Consider the following 19522-nt stretch of genomic DNA (forward strand, 5'->3'; position numbering starts at 1 on the left):
AACACTTATTATGAACTTGTGCGAATACTGTAACGTCTCATTACCAACTCTAACTTTGTAGGAAGTTTTCTCTCTGGCTCTCACGTGGACATTTTTCTCGGTGTCTAATGAAGCTGAAGGGTTTTCATTATGGATTTTGGCGTCTTCTCTCTTTCTCTCTGGAGAAGAAATACGGCGGCTCACATGTTCCAGGCGCTGACGAAGGAGAAGAGTCGCAAAAAGAGTTACGCAATTTCCAGTCTCTCTCTTTTGGTTTTTACTTTCAATTTGAGAAGTGCTTTGGACGATATCCATATTCTTTAGCGGTTAAATTTGAATTTTATCGTTAACACTTTACTCCATAAATTCGATAATGATCTCAAAAACTTTGTTATCGAATTATATAATGGATCTTGTCATGGCTTATTTTGGAGGATATAGAAATTCAGAGAAGTAGTTTGCTTTTGCTTATGTTTGATATAAACATACAACCTAATTTAAGATTTTTTTTCAAATATCTATCTCTTGAACTTTACAAACACTGCCTAAGAAAAGTGGAAACAGTTTTTGAAGTCTCTCTTGAGTGGAAAAGGCTTATAGCTGAAAGTAGTATGCTTGGGCATTTGTGTGCTTGTGTGCAAAAGGACTAGATCAGCTACAAATAGATATGGGATGACTTCAGTGAGTACGGTTATTATTGAAGACTGTCGTTGTCTTGCGTTTTGAGCATGATTAATGTTGCCTCTCCTCATTTGAAGGATTAAGGAAACCCTCCATTTTCTGTTTCATCACCAAGAGTTATACGCACGAATCTCTCTCTCTCTCTCTCTCTCTCTCTCTCTCTCTCTCTCTCTCTCTCTCTCTCTCACACACACACACACACACACACACACACACACACATACATACCACACATTCGGACGTGTGCTAGCGCCGACACATACTGTTAGCGCCGACACATACTGTAACTATGAAGGAATGTATATTCTAAATGATAATTTACTCTCCGATATAAGGTACGTTGTGGGCCGGCATATCGTCATATATTTTCAGTTATTTCATCGACCATCGACATTTCGGCCCCATTGGAGTGCCTTAAACCATTTCGAGCCCTGGATCCTGTAGTTTAAAGGAGACAGAGGGAAGCCAATCTTACTAGAGATAAAGGCAAGGGAAGAATAGAGTGAAGATTAATAATTGTTCCTCTTTATGCGCTTCGATGCGTAGATGTCAAAATAGAAAAGATGTTCCTCACTTTCTCATTCTTTATCGAAGAGATGAACTACTTCGTGATCGTCCTCGTGTTCTTCCTCCTCCTCCTTTTCGTCATCATCTTCATCATCATTATCCTCGTTATCATCATCACCATTATTATGTTGTTGCGGTGTTGGTTAAAGGAATGGGAGATCAGTTGCGTCCTACAAACATAAAGAGTAGCAATGTAGCTTCAGAACAGAGATGCTCACTCGCGTTCATCCTTAATTTAGTGTTTTGGTACTGGAAACCGAGATAGGAGCTTGTAAACCTATGGATGAACGCTTTTATACACGTAAAAAGGCGGATAAGGAGAGGAATCTTTGTGTATGCTGGAGGGCTGTTATTAATGAGTGGTTGTGTGCGCGGGTAAGAGAGGGAGAGTATTCCGTGTTCGATAGAATGAAAGATGCATTACGACTTCCCTTGGAAACTATTATGCATAAACAGCCTGTCAAAACACTGGACTAAAAATTATTTTTTATATAATAGTTTCGGAAAACAAGTTCATTATGTTACGCAAACTTAATAACGAACAGACTTTTGATAATGAGGCAAATCTGCTTCATTCTGACTAAAGGCAATCCTTACAGACTTTTTTACGGCGTAAAATCAAGCCGGATGTTGAGCTTTGTACTTTGTTGACGCAGCGTAATTAATGTATGCTGGTGTTTACTTTTTTTCTTTTTTTAAGCTCGAGGAACAGATCTTTGTGAGTGGAGTGGTACACAAAATGTTTGCTTGTCTCCATGTTTATTTGCAGTAATTGAGTATTTTCATGAATATATGAGCGCCGGACATATTTCCTCATAAGTGAATGAGCAATCCTCCGTAGTATAAGAGACGTGCGGGTAGACTCCGCAGTCACAAAATAATCAATCCAAAATGGAACTTGAAAGAATACAAAATTTATCCATCTGTATGCATATAGCCTACTATGTATGAAATTCGATACGAAACTTCATCAAAAATTATGTAACAATATACATACGTATGAAATTAGTTTCAAATATTAAATTATGACGTGAATACTTTTTTAAAATATAAAAACAAGCTACTTCTTGAATGAAGAAGTAAACTAAAGAGAACGTCCAGACAGTTTCTGTGTTATTTTGATGGAGCAGAGCATTCAGAGAGACCCACAAACTTGCAACTTGTCTCATGTCTTTTGTGAAAAAAAATTGCTAAATTTACTGGTAGGTGTAACCGACTTGAATAATTAAAATTACACCGACAGGCTTCTCCCATAATGATTCAAATTTCTGCACTAACGTCGAATACTATGGTTTGTGACTATTTGCGGTATTTTATACATGTTTATCCCGCACAATTCAGAAAAAGATTAGTGATGCTTGTTTTCATTCTTCATTTTTTTTTAAATAGAAGTCAACCCATCGCATCGTCAGAGTTTTGCATTTTAAAAAAAAATTGCCACTATGATAAGATATGAACCAATTTTGGAGAAACCCAAGTGGTTTTTTATTTTCTTATTCTTTATTTCTTTCGCAAATGGATTTTTTCCTTCAGCTGTATTCTAAAGTGAAGGGGAACAGAGGTTTCACAAAGAATACGCAGACTTCTACAAACGTACACATGCATTGTGTAATGTATTCATAGTCAAGTACTGTAGTTAGGACGCTCGCTTTACCACAGAGGAATACTTGGTCTGATTCCCAAACGAGCTGGAACGCTGTACGCCCGTTCCATTAATTTCCATTATCCCTCTTGAAATAAGCAAGGAATTAATGTCCTGTTGGTCGCAACCAGGGTAGTGAAGGTCATGGGTCCAGCACCTTCCGGAGCCACTTCCTCTAAAGGGAAAAGCCAAATGGTGATTGGTGATATAAATGTATGTGTGTGTGTTAGGTGAAGAAGCTAATATTTTTCATTAATATTTGCTGCTTTCCCATTAGAAAAATTTTAGTTTAGACTGATGAGATTAAACTTGGTGATAAGATACACCTCTTTTTGGGGTTTGAACCGCTGACCTGGCTAACACTATCTCCACTCAGTCGCAGATGCTAAAAAGAGTGAAACCAGTTACTATATTTAGGCTACCTTTATTTATAGCAGTCCTATTTAGGCCGTATCTAAGGATTTAACCCCCTTCCTTTCCTCACGGCATTAATAGACAAATTAAATTTTCCGCTGCAAATGTACGCTTGATATTCGATTATAAGTTGTAATCTTTACGGGAGTGTGATATTCAACAATGAGATTCGTTATGAAATCCAGGTAGCCATCGAAACTGAGTTTATTGAATATTATGAAAAATTGTTCTATGTTGGAATTTTAATTACCTTTTCTTCTTTATTTGCAGGTTAGTTTGACCTCTTAGACAATGAAGGTAAGCCAGGGAAGTAGGAGAACCAAGTATCAGTGTCTCATGCTGCCTCTTCTGGTTGACGCTCAGTATCTCTCAATATCTCTATCTTATATTATATATATATATATATATATATATATATATATATATATATATATATATATATATATATATATATATATATATATATATATATTATGTATATGTATATATATATATATATATATATATATATATATATATATATATATATATATATATATGTATGTATATATATATATATATTTATATTATATAGTATATATATATATATATATATGCAGACTGATGAAAAATATAAAAGTGAATTTACAAGAAAGGTTGTATAATTGATGGGGATTATAAGGAACCGATGCACCTGGAATCCAACACAGTGATTTTATGGTTTCAAAACCACTAAAATAAGGCAGGCTAAGAGAAAGGAACCCCTAAGAACATTCTAGCCTGCCTTATTTTAGTGGTTTAGAACCATAAAATCATTGTTAAAAATCTTTTAATGTCAACCTAGTTTTTTCCTATAATAACGCACTAAAAGGAATTTTAATACAAAAAAAATAGGCCTAAGGAAAGCAACAACATAATACATAAAATTCCATGCTTGGACTGCTCTTCTTTTTGTATAGGCCAGTCTAGTAAGGACTTAGAAGTATTCTGTCGAAACTGGGCAAACATCCATTGCAATATTCATTCATTTAAGTGAAAACTCATACAGGATCAGTTGGACTAACAGTTCAGTGATTGCCAGATCAAAAGAGTTCTCGTTGCGTAATCTTTTAGAATCTGCAGTTATACAGCTACTTCCAACTGTAATTTCAACCTTAGCACTGGCATGTATTATTTGGACCCCTGTTTTAGTAAATTGTTCAAGAATGACTTTAAAGAGAAAATCACAGACTGAATTACTAATTAGTTACCTTTTATATGTTTTCTATGTATTTGTATGTTTATTAGTTTTTTTTAAATGTTCATTTTGCAAAAATTGTCATTGTTTACCAAATCTAGAAAATGTGTTGTACTTTTATAAATATGTAATCAGCTTATTCATTCCAAGGTCATTTTTGGTGGTTATTCTCTTACCCTGTAAAATGCTTTAATTGATTTCTCCCTGCTTTTGAGCCAGTTGGGCCTAATCCTTTGTAAAACCTCTCAAAGATTTACCTTTAATTTGGTAGGTCCACTAATTCTTCAACTATGTTGGATTCCAGGTGCATCGGTTCCTTATAATCCCCATCCCCAGGGATATCTGTATGTCATCTGTCAATTATTTGAGCTTTCTTGTAAACTTATTTCTATATTTTTCATCAGTCTGCTGGTAAAGGACTGTGTGTCAAAAGGCCGAGCAACCACTCCATTGTATCACTTTTCCTTCGTGACATTTGCCTTTATATATATATATATATATATATATATATATATATATATATATAAATATATATATATATATATATATATATATATATATATATATATATATATATATATATATATATATAATGGGTTTGGCCATGCAACGTAATAACTTCCTCTTACCTGAGACAATTCTGCATCTAACCAGGGGGCCACACTTGTAACCAGATGAATATGAGTCAATTTAAAGTTAATTTAAATGGATCTTAACGGAAAATCAATGTTTCACTTAATAAGTTATAATTACACAAATCAGAAAAAACATACATAGAAGGCCAAATCACCAGCTCCCTGGCACCGTAGTTACGTTAAATAACAAAGCAAAATGGCGCCAGATATGCTCCGAGAAAACCTCTAGGATTAACTTAAAAGTAATCAGGATCTTGCAGTGTATGTACAATAACTAAATTAATCTTCAGATTTCAAATCTTGAAGGACTTTTCTCAAAGTTGGTAGGCACCGTGGGAGCAGGCAAGTACACAACAACATGATCATCTATTCTGCAATGCAGAACCGCACTATCACTTTGATTGCTACAGCAAATAAAAATGTTCACTTTGGGAGTGCTGAAGGCTGAGAAGGAGAATCATTCGAATCAAAAATGGTGTGCAAACTGGATAAAAACTTATGTTTTATGTCACTCAAGAAAAGATTACATTAATCACTTAGGCTCTTAAGGAGGTTGCAAGGGAACAAGTAATAGAGAGCAGTTGAAATACAGTAAAAGAATGTGTGCCAAACAACTTTCAAATCCACACTTTACCTTAGTCCTTGGGCGAGACGTCTTGAGATTAAGCTAGATTTGTTTTTAAATAAGGGGTCTTATGGCGGGATTGGATTCTTTCAACACAACAAAAGTGGCTGTGCATGGGAAGGGGGAAGGTAGGTTGGTGGAGTGCCAACTGACAGGCAGTCTGTCTGTGTAGCTGGCGTGTCACGAACTGGCTCAGGCCTCTGACCTGACCTCCTTATGTGCACTTGGTTCCTGTTTTGTCTCTAGCTGGCTGGCTTGGGTCAGTCAGTCCTGGGCAAATCCCATTATTCATCTGGTAATGCCCAACATCCATGTTTTTCGGTTTGTGCCTAGAAAAGGGAGTGTACGGCAGCACAAAGGTTTTGGCCGTTAGGAATACAATGGAGGGGTCGTTAAAGTTGGAGAGAGGTGGAGCAAACCAAGCTTTATTGGCGCCGTACCGAATCGCTAATGGGCTAGGAGTGTCTCCTGTTTTCTACCTGTGTGGTCCTACTGAATTTTTTCCCAAAATTGCATTATTTTACATGCGGAGAGCTTATTACGACCATTCTAATTCAGGAATGTCTATATCAATATATATATATATATATATATATATATATATATATATATATATATATATTGTCTGTGTGCGCGAGTGCGTTTTTTTCCAAATGGGTTAGTTCTAGGATTGCTTGGTAAGATTGAACACAGCGAGAGACAAAGAATGAGTGGAAGGTTCTTTTATAGAGGAATCTGAATCTGAGCTTAGTGGATATAATGTGGGTGAGAGGGTTTTGTGCTAGGTGATTTAAATGCAAAGGTATGTGACAGAGAGATATTGCATTGTTGGCTGATATGGATTTTTTAGAGTAAATGGAAATGGCGAAAATCTTGTGGAAATATGTTTGAAAAAAGCTTTATTTTAGAAGTGCATAGTTTCAAGTGAAATTTTTTTACAAACATGTTTGAAAACGAGGAATAGTAGTTTGTGATAAGACTATGGTTCATAAACGAAGTGTGGATTGACTGATCATTGCTGAAGATGTGTGGTGATTATACACAATAACCAGAATTAGAGTTTGCAAGTGTTTTTAAATTGACAAAATTTAGAGTAAATGTGAGCAAAAGTAAAGTTGCAAGAGTAAATGGATTTAAAGAAGATGGCTTAGTGGATGTTAACATGAATGGTAGGAGAAAGGAAACAGTAGATATGCATAGGTGTTTGGCTGTAAATATTGTGGAAGATGCTGGTATGAGAGATGAGAGTCACAGAAAAGGTGATGTGATGAAAATAACAGGATGTATGCGAAAGTTAGGCAGAAACATAAGCGATCTATGTCTGCCAATTTTGGAATATATAAAAGGATTGATAAGCCAATTCTCCTCTATGAAAGTGAATGTGGAAGTTGAATGCGAATGAAAGAAAAAAGTTGGAAAATTTACAAATGAAATGTTTATGTATATGCTGTGCAAGAAGAATTGCAGGGGTGAGAAATGGCAGATATTCAGGAGTCATAAAAGGGTTAGCATAAGTAAAAGGGTGAATCAGAGTTTTGAGATATTTTTTCTTGTAGAAGGATGAAATATGATAAGTGGGTGAAAGGAGTGTAAAATACGGAAGAGTTAAAAGGAAGGAGGAGAGAAAGACTTAGAAAGAGCTAAGTAGATTAGGTGAAAGGGATATTGGGAAGAAAAGGCTTCAACATCAAGGTGCCAAAAGAGCAAGTGAAAGATACAAGGTGCATAGTGAGGTGAGTATGGGGTTCGGTGCACTGTTGGTGAGCTTTCTGAGTAGACGTATGAAGGTAAAGTGTGAAAGATGTAACAATCACTGAAATTATATATATATATATATATATATATATATATATATATATATATATATATATATACACAGACATATATATATATACATATACATACACACATATATATATATACATATAGCTGACCAACCTGGTGCTGCCTGGTAAAACTCTGAATGACAAGTGATAAACTCTCTCTCTCTCTCTCTCTCTCTCTCTCTCTCTCTCTCTCTCTCTCTCTCTCTCTCTCCCAACACCCCCTCTACTCTCTCTCTCTCTCACTTCCTCTCCCTCTCACTCTCTCTCAATCTCACTCCCTCCCTTTCCTGGTAAGATAGTTACTTCAATTACATTGCCCAGCATTTTCGACATCCTATATTTCACCCGTTCTCACCCGCCATTCCTATCTGGGCTGAACTTGGACTTAAAGGACATCGAGAGTGTCACTATTCATCTCAGCGATCTTGAAAACTATGGGTGAGACACTAATATCTGTCATTTTTTACTTTTTATTTTTAACCCCTTCTCATCCCCCTTCCTATCGGGGCTGAACTTAGACTTAAAGGGCATCAGGAGTGTCACTATTCATCTCAGCAACCTTGAAAACTATGGATTAGGTACTGATATCTGTTGTTTTCAATTATTTTTACATGTCACCCCCTTCCCACCCCTTCTCACTCCCCTTTCATATTGGGGCTGAACTTGGGCTTAAAGAGCATCGGGAATGTGACTATTCATCTCAGTGACCTTAAAAACTATGGATTAGACACTAATATCTATTGATTTCGCCTATTTTTACGTCACCCACTTCCCACCCCTTCTCATGCCATTGTTGCACTGAATGTTATTTGATTAATTTCACTCTGTTCTAATTGAATAACACCTCTGCTCCATGTTACCATTGTGTCTGTAGGCAAGTGAAGCATTTTCTGTGTTTTATACACAAATTTACATATGTGTCCTTGTCCACTGCATGTCATGAGTCCAAATAATTACCTTTGCATTTGTAGGCTTTGACCTGTGCTTTGTGTTGCAGTAATCACACCTTTGCATTGTAGGCTTTGACCTGTGCCTTGAGTCCAAATAATGATACCTTTGCATTTGTAGGCTTTTACCTGTGCATTGTGTTATAATCACACCCTTGCATTTGTAGGCTTTGACCCGTGCAGCATGCTACAATAATTATACCTTGGCATTTGTAGGCTTTGACCCAAGCATTGTGTTCCAAATGCTCACACATCTGCATTGTAGGATATGACCCATGCAATGTGTTAATCCTCGAATTTTATTGGTGTCATCCTCACCATACGGGCACTCTTATTGTGCTTGGAGCCTTATACTGGCCCACTTTTTTATTTTGTTTGCATTACACTCTGCCCAGTTCAGAGTGCCATTTCCATTCCGTGCCGTTGTTCGCACGACCATTCATTATTCATTCACAGCACAACCTAGAAGCAATGCCTCTCCATGTAGTGCCACTTTTGCCCTGCTAGCACCTCCACAGCACATCATCTAGAGTAGTTGCAATATTCAAACTCTAGCAACTCAGCCAAAATGGCTACCTATGGGGAGGCAATCACTGCCTATACGCAGATAGAACAGAGGACAGGCCATGTGTATACTGGAGTGCCATTATGAGCCAGTGTAAAAAAGTGGACGGGTCATTGGCTTGACAGACTCCCTTGGCACCTATCTGAAGGAGAGCCCTTCTGCAAGGACCCCCAGTTGAGGGGCTTATAACTGGCATCTCCCAGAGGTTATGATACAGGTCAACGGGTCCTCGGCTGCCAAGACCCCCACAACACCATGTCCCTCATATGGGAAGACCAGGCACCGGCTCAGATTGTCCTCCACTCTAAGAGAACCATAACTTATGAGAGTGGAGATGGATGCAGGACGAACCTCCCGGCTGTCTAATTGAGGATGACCACACCCCAACAATGTAGAATTAGTACCTTTCGGGGTGGCTGATTTCCTTCCTGAAGACTACGATCTACTCATAAGGACAGGCCCTCATGTCTCACCTCTTTCCTGGACCCTCCTCCAGACCTACTGCTGGATAACCTAGGAACAGACAGCTTGTTCTACATGCCAGAGTCTGCACCTGCCCCAAAGCCATCTAGAATAGATTTCAGCACCAGTTCACTCTGGCTTTACAACAAGCCAGATAAAATAGATTTCAGCTGAGTCAGTATGCTCTGGTCAGATGAAGAGCTTGTGCCAAGACCTGAGCCTACCGCAGAGCCAGAGCCTGAACCCTCTTTGAATCTCCCCTCCGGAGATCCAACTCCCTCACGGCTTCCGTCAGGAGCGGATAATTCTTTCTGCCCTGCCGTCGAGACATTGCCTGTACCAGTTGAATGCACTGATCAGGACAGTGCTCCATCTGTCACGGATGTCAAGCCATTCCCTACTTCAGCCTCTGTGCCTGGGCCTGCCTTAGTGCCAGTGCCAGAGCATGCCCTCGATCTCCCCTCAGAAGGTCTTACAACATGCGAACCTCTTGCACCCATAATGAACTCTTCCTCTTCTCCTAAGTCCTCAAAAGGCAAGACTCTAGTGGACAAATCCCTAAGAGCCAAGTTAGTTGTCCAAATCCAGGAACTGCAACAACAGTTGGCAGAGATACATGGCACAGCCCTTACTCTGGTTGTTGCAGCAGCTGAAATAGGTGGCACTCCCTCAGACCCCATTGTTGGCACTACCACTGTCGAGATTGTTGCAGCAGCCAAGGCAGTGGCTAGCATTGTGCCTGCTCCGCCCATTGAAGCAGCTTCCAATGGCACATACGGCTTAGGTCCTGAAGGCACTCCTGTGCCTCCTCAGGTATCGACCCCACCAATTATCTCTGAAATATCCAAGCCTAAAGGTGAATTAGAAGAGGCAAAGCCACCAGTAGACCCAGGAATTATTCGCACAGTTGATCCTGAGGAAAAAATAAGAGCTGAAGTGCACCGTTCCCTTGAGGAAATCCAGTGCTTCCCAGTAGAAGTAACTGGAAGGCTACCTGTATCAAGGGGCTAATCCTCCTGTACTACAGCTGGAAGGCCAAGTGCCAGAAACACAAATAATGACAGAGGCCCATTGCCATGCATATATTACACATAGCCTTAGGTTCCTATTTCTTGTACTGATTAGGGCTACTGAGCTCTCCTGACCCTCGTGTCCCACGTGTAGCAGTGCCTCATCTTAATAGAGGAATTTTGGTACTCGGCCCAGAGAAGGATGTCTAGATTGTCTCTAAGCTGTAGTCTAATGAGGACTTGTATCTATAAATCGTGTTATGTTCATACCTTACCTTTGTGATTTGCTATGTCTGTTCTCAAGCATAGTGGAGGACATGTCCTAGCTACATATGTATTTTGTTGCATTCCAGCATGCCCATGTTCGAAGTATTTTATTTGCTTGTGAAATATTCAATTGCAATACCCAGCTGTATTATATGGAAAATTATTTTTATTATTATTATTGAATTTTTAACATGTTTATTTACCTTAGGGATATATTATTTGCATGTTGGCTAGTTTATCACTTTGATAGTGCTGCGTTAGCTTGAGTGTGTGTGGATTTCAGTTAGTTCAACTTTGTGACCTTTGTGTCGAGTTAACTTAATATTCAGGTTTTAAAATTTATCCCACAGACAGTACCCCAGTTAAATAAATGCAGGTACATTGTCCTTAGTATTAAGTATTGTCATTTTATGTAATTGAGGGAGAGAGTTCTGCGATGCCATCCAGCCAAAACTTCCCCTTTACCTTGCTTGGAGTCACACTGGTTAAGCCTGTTCTTACAGAATTTCTGTCCAATTTAGGATGGAATCTCTGCTTAATTGGGGGCTATCTTACGGGCACTGGGCTTAACCTAGTGACTGAATTCACGTAAGATGGCCAACCAGCACAATGGGAGGGCACTGCCATCCAAACCAGCATTCTTCTCTCTCAATAACCCCACCTTTTACCCACTCTCTTTGCTGCCGTATTTCTGTCTTTTAGGCTTAATGGGAGTGGCGTGTTCAGCAGCTGCCATCTCGTGAAAGTTGCCCTGAGGCGATCCTCGCCCATTCCAGAGAAGCATGGCCCAAGAAGACTGTTCATTCTGCTACTAGGAACCATTTCGAGCAGAAGTCTATTCCCGCTCTACCTCACAGAGGCCGCCATTTGCCTCGTGCCACATAACACCAACTCATAAAGGAGTGATCGTTATGGATACCCAAGAGGGATGTTTTTATCATGTGTAACGTAAGACCATCTCAACTCGTACATGTCGGTCATCTGTGCTCCACTTGTGATGAAACAAGGGATTTTTACCTCTCTGCAGCACCACCAAATATTTATAATTTCATTTCATATATTGTGTTAACACGTGTGCCAATTATATAACTCTTTGTGGACTGTTGTTAGTATTTGTTAAGTAAATGTAGTTAATCTTTCACTGAATATAATTACGCCTTACAGTAACTTGACGAAGGGAGAACTCAAGCTTAGTATTCCCTGTCTTTCATTCTTCCCAGTTTTTGTATTACTGTCAGCCATTTTATAGCATTCCATTGCCAAGGCCATGGCTGGCAAGTAAAAAAGAATATATAATATAAAATTTTATGTATATATATATATATGTATATATATATGTATATATATATATATATATATATATATATATATATATATATATATAATATATAATATATATATATGAATATTTAATTTATGTTTGTATATATATATATATATATATATATATATATATATATATAAAATCATGAAGCTACCAATGCCATTTAATATCCAATTCATGCTACTTCGGGAATATCCTCTATAGGAAATTATCACCGAAGGAGAATTTTTAAGTGATGAATGGACCAGTACCGCCAGGTCTTGATCTCTCGACACAGTACTTTTCAACGACTCCAGTTGACAGTCAAATAACTGAGCCATCAAGAGAGGTATAAGTTAATGCTGAATCTGCTGTACTTATTTACCCATTGAGAACAGGGAAATTGTACTTAGCTTCGGCATTAACCCACCTCCACCATGATAGCTCATTGGTACATTTGAAACACACAGTTCTTATCATGAAATTTTTATCACACTGTGATTTATATACAATCATGAAGCTACAAATGTCATTTAATATCCAATTCACACTACTTCTGGAATATCCCTGGTGGGGAATTATCACCGAAGGGTCTCGATCCCACAACACAGTACCTTCCAACGATCCCAGTCGATGGTAAAACCACTGAGCCATCAAGAGAGGTATAAGTTAATGCCAAATCTGCCATACTTTTTTACCCATCGAGAGCGGGGAAATTGTACTTAGCTTCATCATTAACCCACCTCCACCATGATAGTTCATTGGTACGTTTGGAACACGCTGCTATTATCATGAAATTTTTATCACACTGTGATTTATATACAGTCGTGAAGCTAAAATGTCATTTAATATCCAATTCACACTACTTCGGGAATATCCCTGATGGGGAATTATCACCGAAGGGGAATTTTTAAGTGATAAATGGATCAGTACATGCTGGTCTAGATCCCTCGACACAGTGCCTTCCAGCGACTCATATATATATATATATATATATATATATATATATATATATATATATATATATATATATATATATATATATATATATATATTATATATATATGAGTCGCTGGAAGGCACTGTGTCGAGGGATCTAGACCCGGCGGTACTGATCCATTTATATATATGTATGCATGTAATAAATTATGTATGTATGTATGCATATGTTACATATTTGGCCAGGAATGGCAAATGAACTGAATATTAGTTTTTTAGTTTGGTCTTAAGGGCCACTACACAGGACCAAATATATGAGAAGTGAAAACAAAGTTACTCACCTTAGTTCTACGTCTCTAATAAAGGGTAAGGTCACCATGAAAGCCGCAGTTATCTAGATTACTTTATTTCACACAGTTAAATCAGGAGAAATGAATATTGACCGGTATGCAAACCAGCAAGGCCAATGCAGTAATAAAGATCACACAAAATGAACAATTAACTGGCTTTCAGGAAAAAACTGGTAAATTTCTTAGCTTGAGAATACAGTAAGGGAATCTTGCAATCAGCTGTAGAAACAGGTAATCTTGCAATGATGAATTGATTGCCTGTATGAGCAATTCTCAAGGCAGGTTGGTGACAGATACAAGGGGCTGAGGTAACACGTCTGGAAATAGAATTATTCCAGATAAGAATAGGCAGGAGAGATTGTTTCAGTTATAATAATCTAACACCATGGAGGGATAAGTAACACTTTGCTGCTGATTTCAAGGGATTAATCTGTTCCTAGACTTACTTCATAAAATGGATTACACACACTAGCAGTAACAAGACTGGAACAAGAGAATTTTCTTTGGGAGATGAAAAACCTGAAATGGAAGAGAATTTAGTGGTAGGCAAAGATACTGGTACTCAGATGACTTCAGACTTACCTGAGCAATCCAGCCTGCATGTGCACTTGCAATATAGCCAGTTGATCCAATGGGTCTTCAGTTAACAAATGAGGGACAACTTGCCATCCAGGTCTCTTGCAACCTATACCAGTTGAGTAGGCAAAGAGCTGGGAGATGCGAACCAAATCGGGTCCTAGGGAGACACGTCTGTTTTGTGGCTTAGCTGAGTTGTAACTCCTCTTGCCCCAGTTGAATCCTTGTTCGCTGGGTGATTTGACCCGCCCTTAAGCCCTCAGGCCAAGGAAGTGGTGAGACGCAGTGCCTGAATTCCTGAAATACAAAAGAGACCAGCAGAAAGAGAGCGCAGGGAAATAGGTGTTCTGGCAAGGGACTATAGCCACTGTACTACTAGGGTGACTATTCCATTGGGAATTCTAATCCTTCTACCTGACTCTACCCCTATTGAACTCCATCCCAGAAAACTTACATGTTGTAGCCTAGTTTGGGGGGCCCCTCCCTGGGTCCTGGTCTAACTAACGTATCCACAGGAATTCCTTCCTTATGGAGTCCTGCAATAGTGGTAGTGGTGCAATATTTATAACAATATATATATATATATATATATATATATATATATATATATATATATATTTGACTTTGTGTGTACAGTGCGTATGTGTATATGTTTGTATGTAAGTCGAGAGAAGGATTTGTACCTTCAAATTTTTGTATGTGAGAACCTCACCCAAGACTCCTGCAATGCGTCAATGTCACACTAAATTTCCGCAACAGTTCTTTCTTGTTTTTGATAAATGATAGTTTTGCTCCTTAACGGAGGGCAGAGGCTTTGGAAGATTGTTTTTGAGATCTTCAACGTTTGTTTCTCGCGAATTCGATATTTTAGCGATTTTTTTCTGTTGCGTGTTTTTTTTATTAATGGGGTTTCATGATTATGTATTTTATGTAATATACGGATGTTTGGTGATGCAACGAAGGTTAATTGCATTTATAAATCACCCTCGTAATTGAAAAGAAAATGATCATGTCGATGTTGTGAGTATCGTTTTTTATTTTTTTTATTTTTGGCTAATTTGCTATTTGGCATAAATGATAAAATCGTTGCGACGCCAACTATCAGCAAATTATTGTATCAATAATTGCCAAAATCTGCTGATTATTGTTCCAGGTGATATATAGCGCTGACTCAATTGTTTTCCTTCTCGTTTCCGAAAATACCTTTGACCTATTTAAACTTAGATTACGCTAAGATCCTTTCTAAATCATTATTTTCTTTAAGCTCTATTTTATTTTTGCTTGTTTTGTTTGAAATGTTATTTTCTAGTCAGTCATAGTCGCAGCCATCGTAAGAATAATTTCTAGATTATAAGTTTTTTTTTTTTTTGCCTTAGAATTAATTCTTAATACTTTGTCGAGAGGTTACGTGCTTCTGAGAGGGTCGTTAGTTATTCGTTAATTATTGTACCTTTAGGAGTCATTATATAGCAATTGCTCTCCAGCCTTCTCTTTATACTGTTATTTTCAGTAACTGTGTTCCTGGAATATATCTGGTAATACATTAACGTCCTAATTTTTTCCCATTAGCTGACATGACATACTAGTGCGCACATACACACACACACACACACACACACACACATATATATATATATATATATATATATATATATATATGCTACTTGTATCAACAACTTCAAAATCCGGAAAGCGATGATTTGGAGGGGGCGGGGGGAAATAATAGCTCCAATCATTTTACTAATACATGTGGAGTGATTCAAATAATTAAACATGCAAGGATTCGTGCAATTACTGCGACTGACAACGATTTATCGTTTAGAAATGCTCTTGAATACCTTTCAGCGATTCTTGAGTGCTATTTTGCTGATGTTCGTATTTTTATTTTGAGGATCTATGTGGTTCATAGGTTTTTTGGGACAGCAAAAGTCCCTTTGTTTCTTTTTTTTAGTGTTAGTTTCCTTCCATGTTAGCGCAACGCTACCCCTCAAAATAAAAATGTGAACTTCAGCAAAATAGCACTCAAAGAATCGCTGAAAGTTATTCTTGATTATTTCTAAGTGACAAATCGTTGTCAGTCGCAGTAATTGCACGAATCCTTGCACGTTTAATCATTTGAATCACTCCACGTGTATTAGTAAAATTATTTCCTCTGCTATTCCCCCTCCCCCCAACCTCACACCTCCCCTCCAGATCATTGCTTACCGGATTTTGAAGTCGTTGTGGATATAAGTAGCATATATATATATATATATATATATATATATATATATATATATATATATATATATATATATATATATATATATATATATATATACAGTATATATATGTATATATGTAAATAAAGATAAAATCCACGAAGGAAATGGAAACACTGGAGTGCTGCGAGGCCTTTCGACACTTACGTCCTTTACTTAGCAGACTGAAGAAATATAAAAGTAAGTTTACAAAGAAAGCTCATATAAATGACAGATGGGGATTATAAAGGAAACATATGTACCTGGAATCCAACACAATCGAAGAATTAGTAGAACTGCCAAAACAGGGTTAAATATTTAAGAGGTTTTTACAAAGGATTAGGATCAACCGTTCAGAAGCAGGGACAGGACAATTAAAAGATTATACAGGATCGTGACTGACCACCCAAAAAAAATATTAGTAAAACAAAATAATTCTCTTTTTTTTTTGTAAACAATAATAATTTTTGCAAGATGAACATTTTTACAAATAAAAAATTATATTAAACATACGGATACATAGAAAATATATATCAAGTAACTAACTTGTAATTAAGTCAGTGATTTTATCTTTTAGGTCATTCTTGAACATTTTTCTAATACAGGGCTCCAAATAATACATGCCAGGGCTAAGATTAAAATTACAACTGGAAGTAAGCTGGATAATAGCGGACTCCAATAGATTTCTTGAAGAGAAATCTTTCGATTTGGCAATCACTGAACTTTCAGTCCAATTTATCCTGTGAGAGTTTTCACTTAAATGAATGAATATAGCATTGGATGCTTGTCCAGTTTTGACTGAATACTATGTTGCTTAATACGTACATCTAAATCTTTGCTAGATTGGCCAATATAAAAAGAGGGGCAGTCCAAACATGAAATTTTATATATTATGTTGTTTTCTTTAGGGCTATTTTTTATTAACATTCTTTTGAGTGTGTTATTATATGAAAAACGAGGTTGATATTAAAAGGTTTTAACAATGATTTTATGTTTTCAAAACCACTAAAATAAGGCAAGCTAAGAATGTTCATAGGGGTTTCTTTCTTCATGTTACTTTCACTATAAAACTTGTTGTGGGCTTTGTTATAACAAATATCTAGTATATGTGAAGGATAACATACTGTACATCTGTCCCTATTTTTCTTATGTATTCAATTTCTTGATCCAAATACTGGAGATTGACAATGTGCAAAGCTCGTAAAGACATACAGGAAAAAATTGATATTTTGATGTTAAGGTGACGGCTTATAATAACACACTCAAAAGAATGTTAGTAAAAAATAGCCCTAAAGAAAACAACATAATATATAAAATTCCATGTTTGGACTGCCCCACTTTTTATATTGGCCAATCTAGCAAAGATTTAGATGTACGTATTAAGCAACATAAGTATTCAGTCAAAACTGGACAAGCATCCAGTGCTATATTCATTCATTTAAGTGAAAACTCTCACAGGATAAATTGGACCGAAAGTTCAGTGATTGCCAGATCGAAAGATTTCTCTTCAAGAAATCTATTGGAATCTGCTATTATCCAGCTTACTTCCAACTGTAATTTTAAGCTTATCCCTGGTACGTATTATTGGGGCCCCTGTATTAGAAAAATGTTCAAGAATGGCCTAAAAGATAAAATCACTGACTTAATTACAAGTTAGTTACTTGATATATATTTTCTATGTATCCGTATGTTTAATATAATTTTTTTATTTGTAAAAAAGTTCATCTTGCAAAAATTATTATTGTTTACAAAAAAACGAATTATTTTGTTGTACTAATTTTTTTTTTTGGTGGTCAGTCACGACCCTGTATATTTTAACTGTCCTGTCCCTGTTTCTGAACGGTTGATCCTAATCCTTCGCAAAAACCTCTTAAATGTTTAACCCTGTTTTGGCAGTTCTACTAATTCTTCAATTGTGTTGGATTCCAGGTATATATGTTTCCTTTATAACCCCCATCTGTCATTTATATGAGTTTTCTTTGTAAACTTACTCTTATATTTCTTCAGTCTGCTAAGTAAAGGACGTAAGTGTCGAAAGGCCTCGCAGCACTCCAGTGTTTCCGTTTCCTTCGTGGATTTTATCTTTATATGTTCATCACGTTCCATATTTTCGTGATTCAGTTATACATGTATATATATGTGTGCGTGTGTGTGTGTGTGTGTGTGTGTGTGTACTGTTATATCATGTCAGCTAATGGGGAAACATTAGGACGCTGATGTAACACAGTTACTGAAAATAACAGAATGCATGGTTATAATCTTTAAATGAATGATGACAGAAGCAAATAAATTCAAACGGAATCATAATTGCAGATATCCTAAACACAACATACCTTTACAACAAAAAGACAATTACAGTACCCAGCAGTGTAATAAAATGGATAACGAAGTCTCTCATCCCTCCATGGAATCCACCTATTACAGTTTCCTTCACACGCCCAGGTATAGTTTACCCACAGCTAAAACAAATAGAAAAGAATTAAACACTTACCACGCTCTTATGCTCCCCGTTGACACAATTGCTAGTAATTTATTAACTATATGGCATACTATCTGTAAAGTTCAGCCTTCAGTCCCAAAAGTTATACATCCCGAATAAAATCCTATTGTTAAAATGTTTCAGCATAATAGTTAGCTTTTTTTTTATTGGTATTTACTAATCATTGCCGGTGAATTGCATATTACCTAAAATTTTTTTTATCTATCTCAAAATGAAACAAATCAGGTATTAAATTCAATATGGTATATCACAGCATCAGTATGTATACATATGTGTGCTTGTGTAATATATATATATATATATATATATATATATATATATATATATATATATATATATATATATATATATATATATATATATATATATATTTTGTACATACACATACATACATACATACATACTGTATATACTGTACAGTACGTACAAACATTGTGTTATTTATGGAAAGCAATATTTTCCACCTTTTCGACTGGCACCCATTGCACTGAGTCGAATTTTGTGAATTGATCACTTCATGGATTTTAAATGAAACAGTTATCACAACAGCATTGGCCATCGAAGTCGAAATTATTCAAATTTTAGATCAAAATTAAAAGGAAAAACTCTTAATTATTGAATTATTCACTTACAGCTACATTCATGATCGCCACATTCAGTGTAAAAGCTTAACTTCCTTTAAAACTTGTAAGAACGTCAAAAGTGTCTTTATTGATATGAAGGTTACTTGACTTAAACAACAGAAGAATCTATCAGTGATTTCTTATCTCATATTCAT

At 36.7% G+C, this 19522-nt stretch overlaps 2 protein-coding genes across 3 annotated transcripts in view; both read left to right on the forward strand.

Annotated features, from left to right (window-relative positions):
* The window catches only part of LOC136852592 (WSCD family member AGAP003962-like), an 866331-nt gene that overhangs the window by 572746 nt on the left and 274063 nt on the right, over positions 1-19522 (forward strand). The window lies entirely within an intron of this gene.
* On the forward strand, positions 9740-10570 carry LOC136852227 (serine/threonine-protein kinase WNK1-like). The gene has a single exon (XM_067126675.1). The coding sequence runs from the start codon at positions 9740-9742 to the stop codon at positions 10568-10570; it is 831 nt and encodes a 276-aa protein (XP_066982776.1).

The sequence above is a fragment of the Macrobrachium rosenbergii genome, chromosome 25, assembly GCF_040412425.1.
Source record: "Macrobrachium rosenbergii isolate ZJJX-2024 chromosome 25, ASM4041242v1, whole genome shotgun sequence".
In the NCBI taxonomy this organism is placed as follows: Eukaryota; Metazoa; Arthropoda; class Malacostraca; order Decapoda; family Palaemonidae; genus Macrobrachium; species Macrobrachium rosenbergii.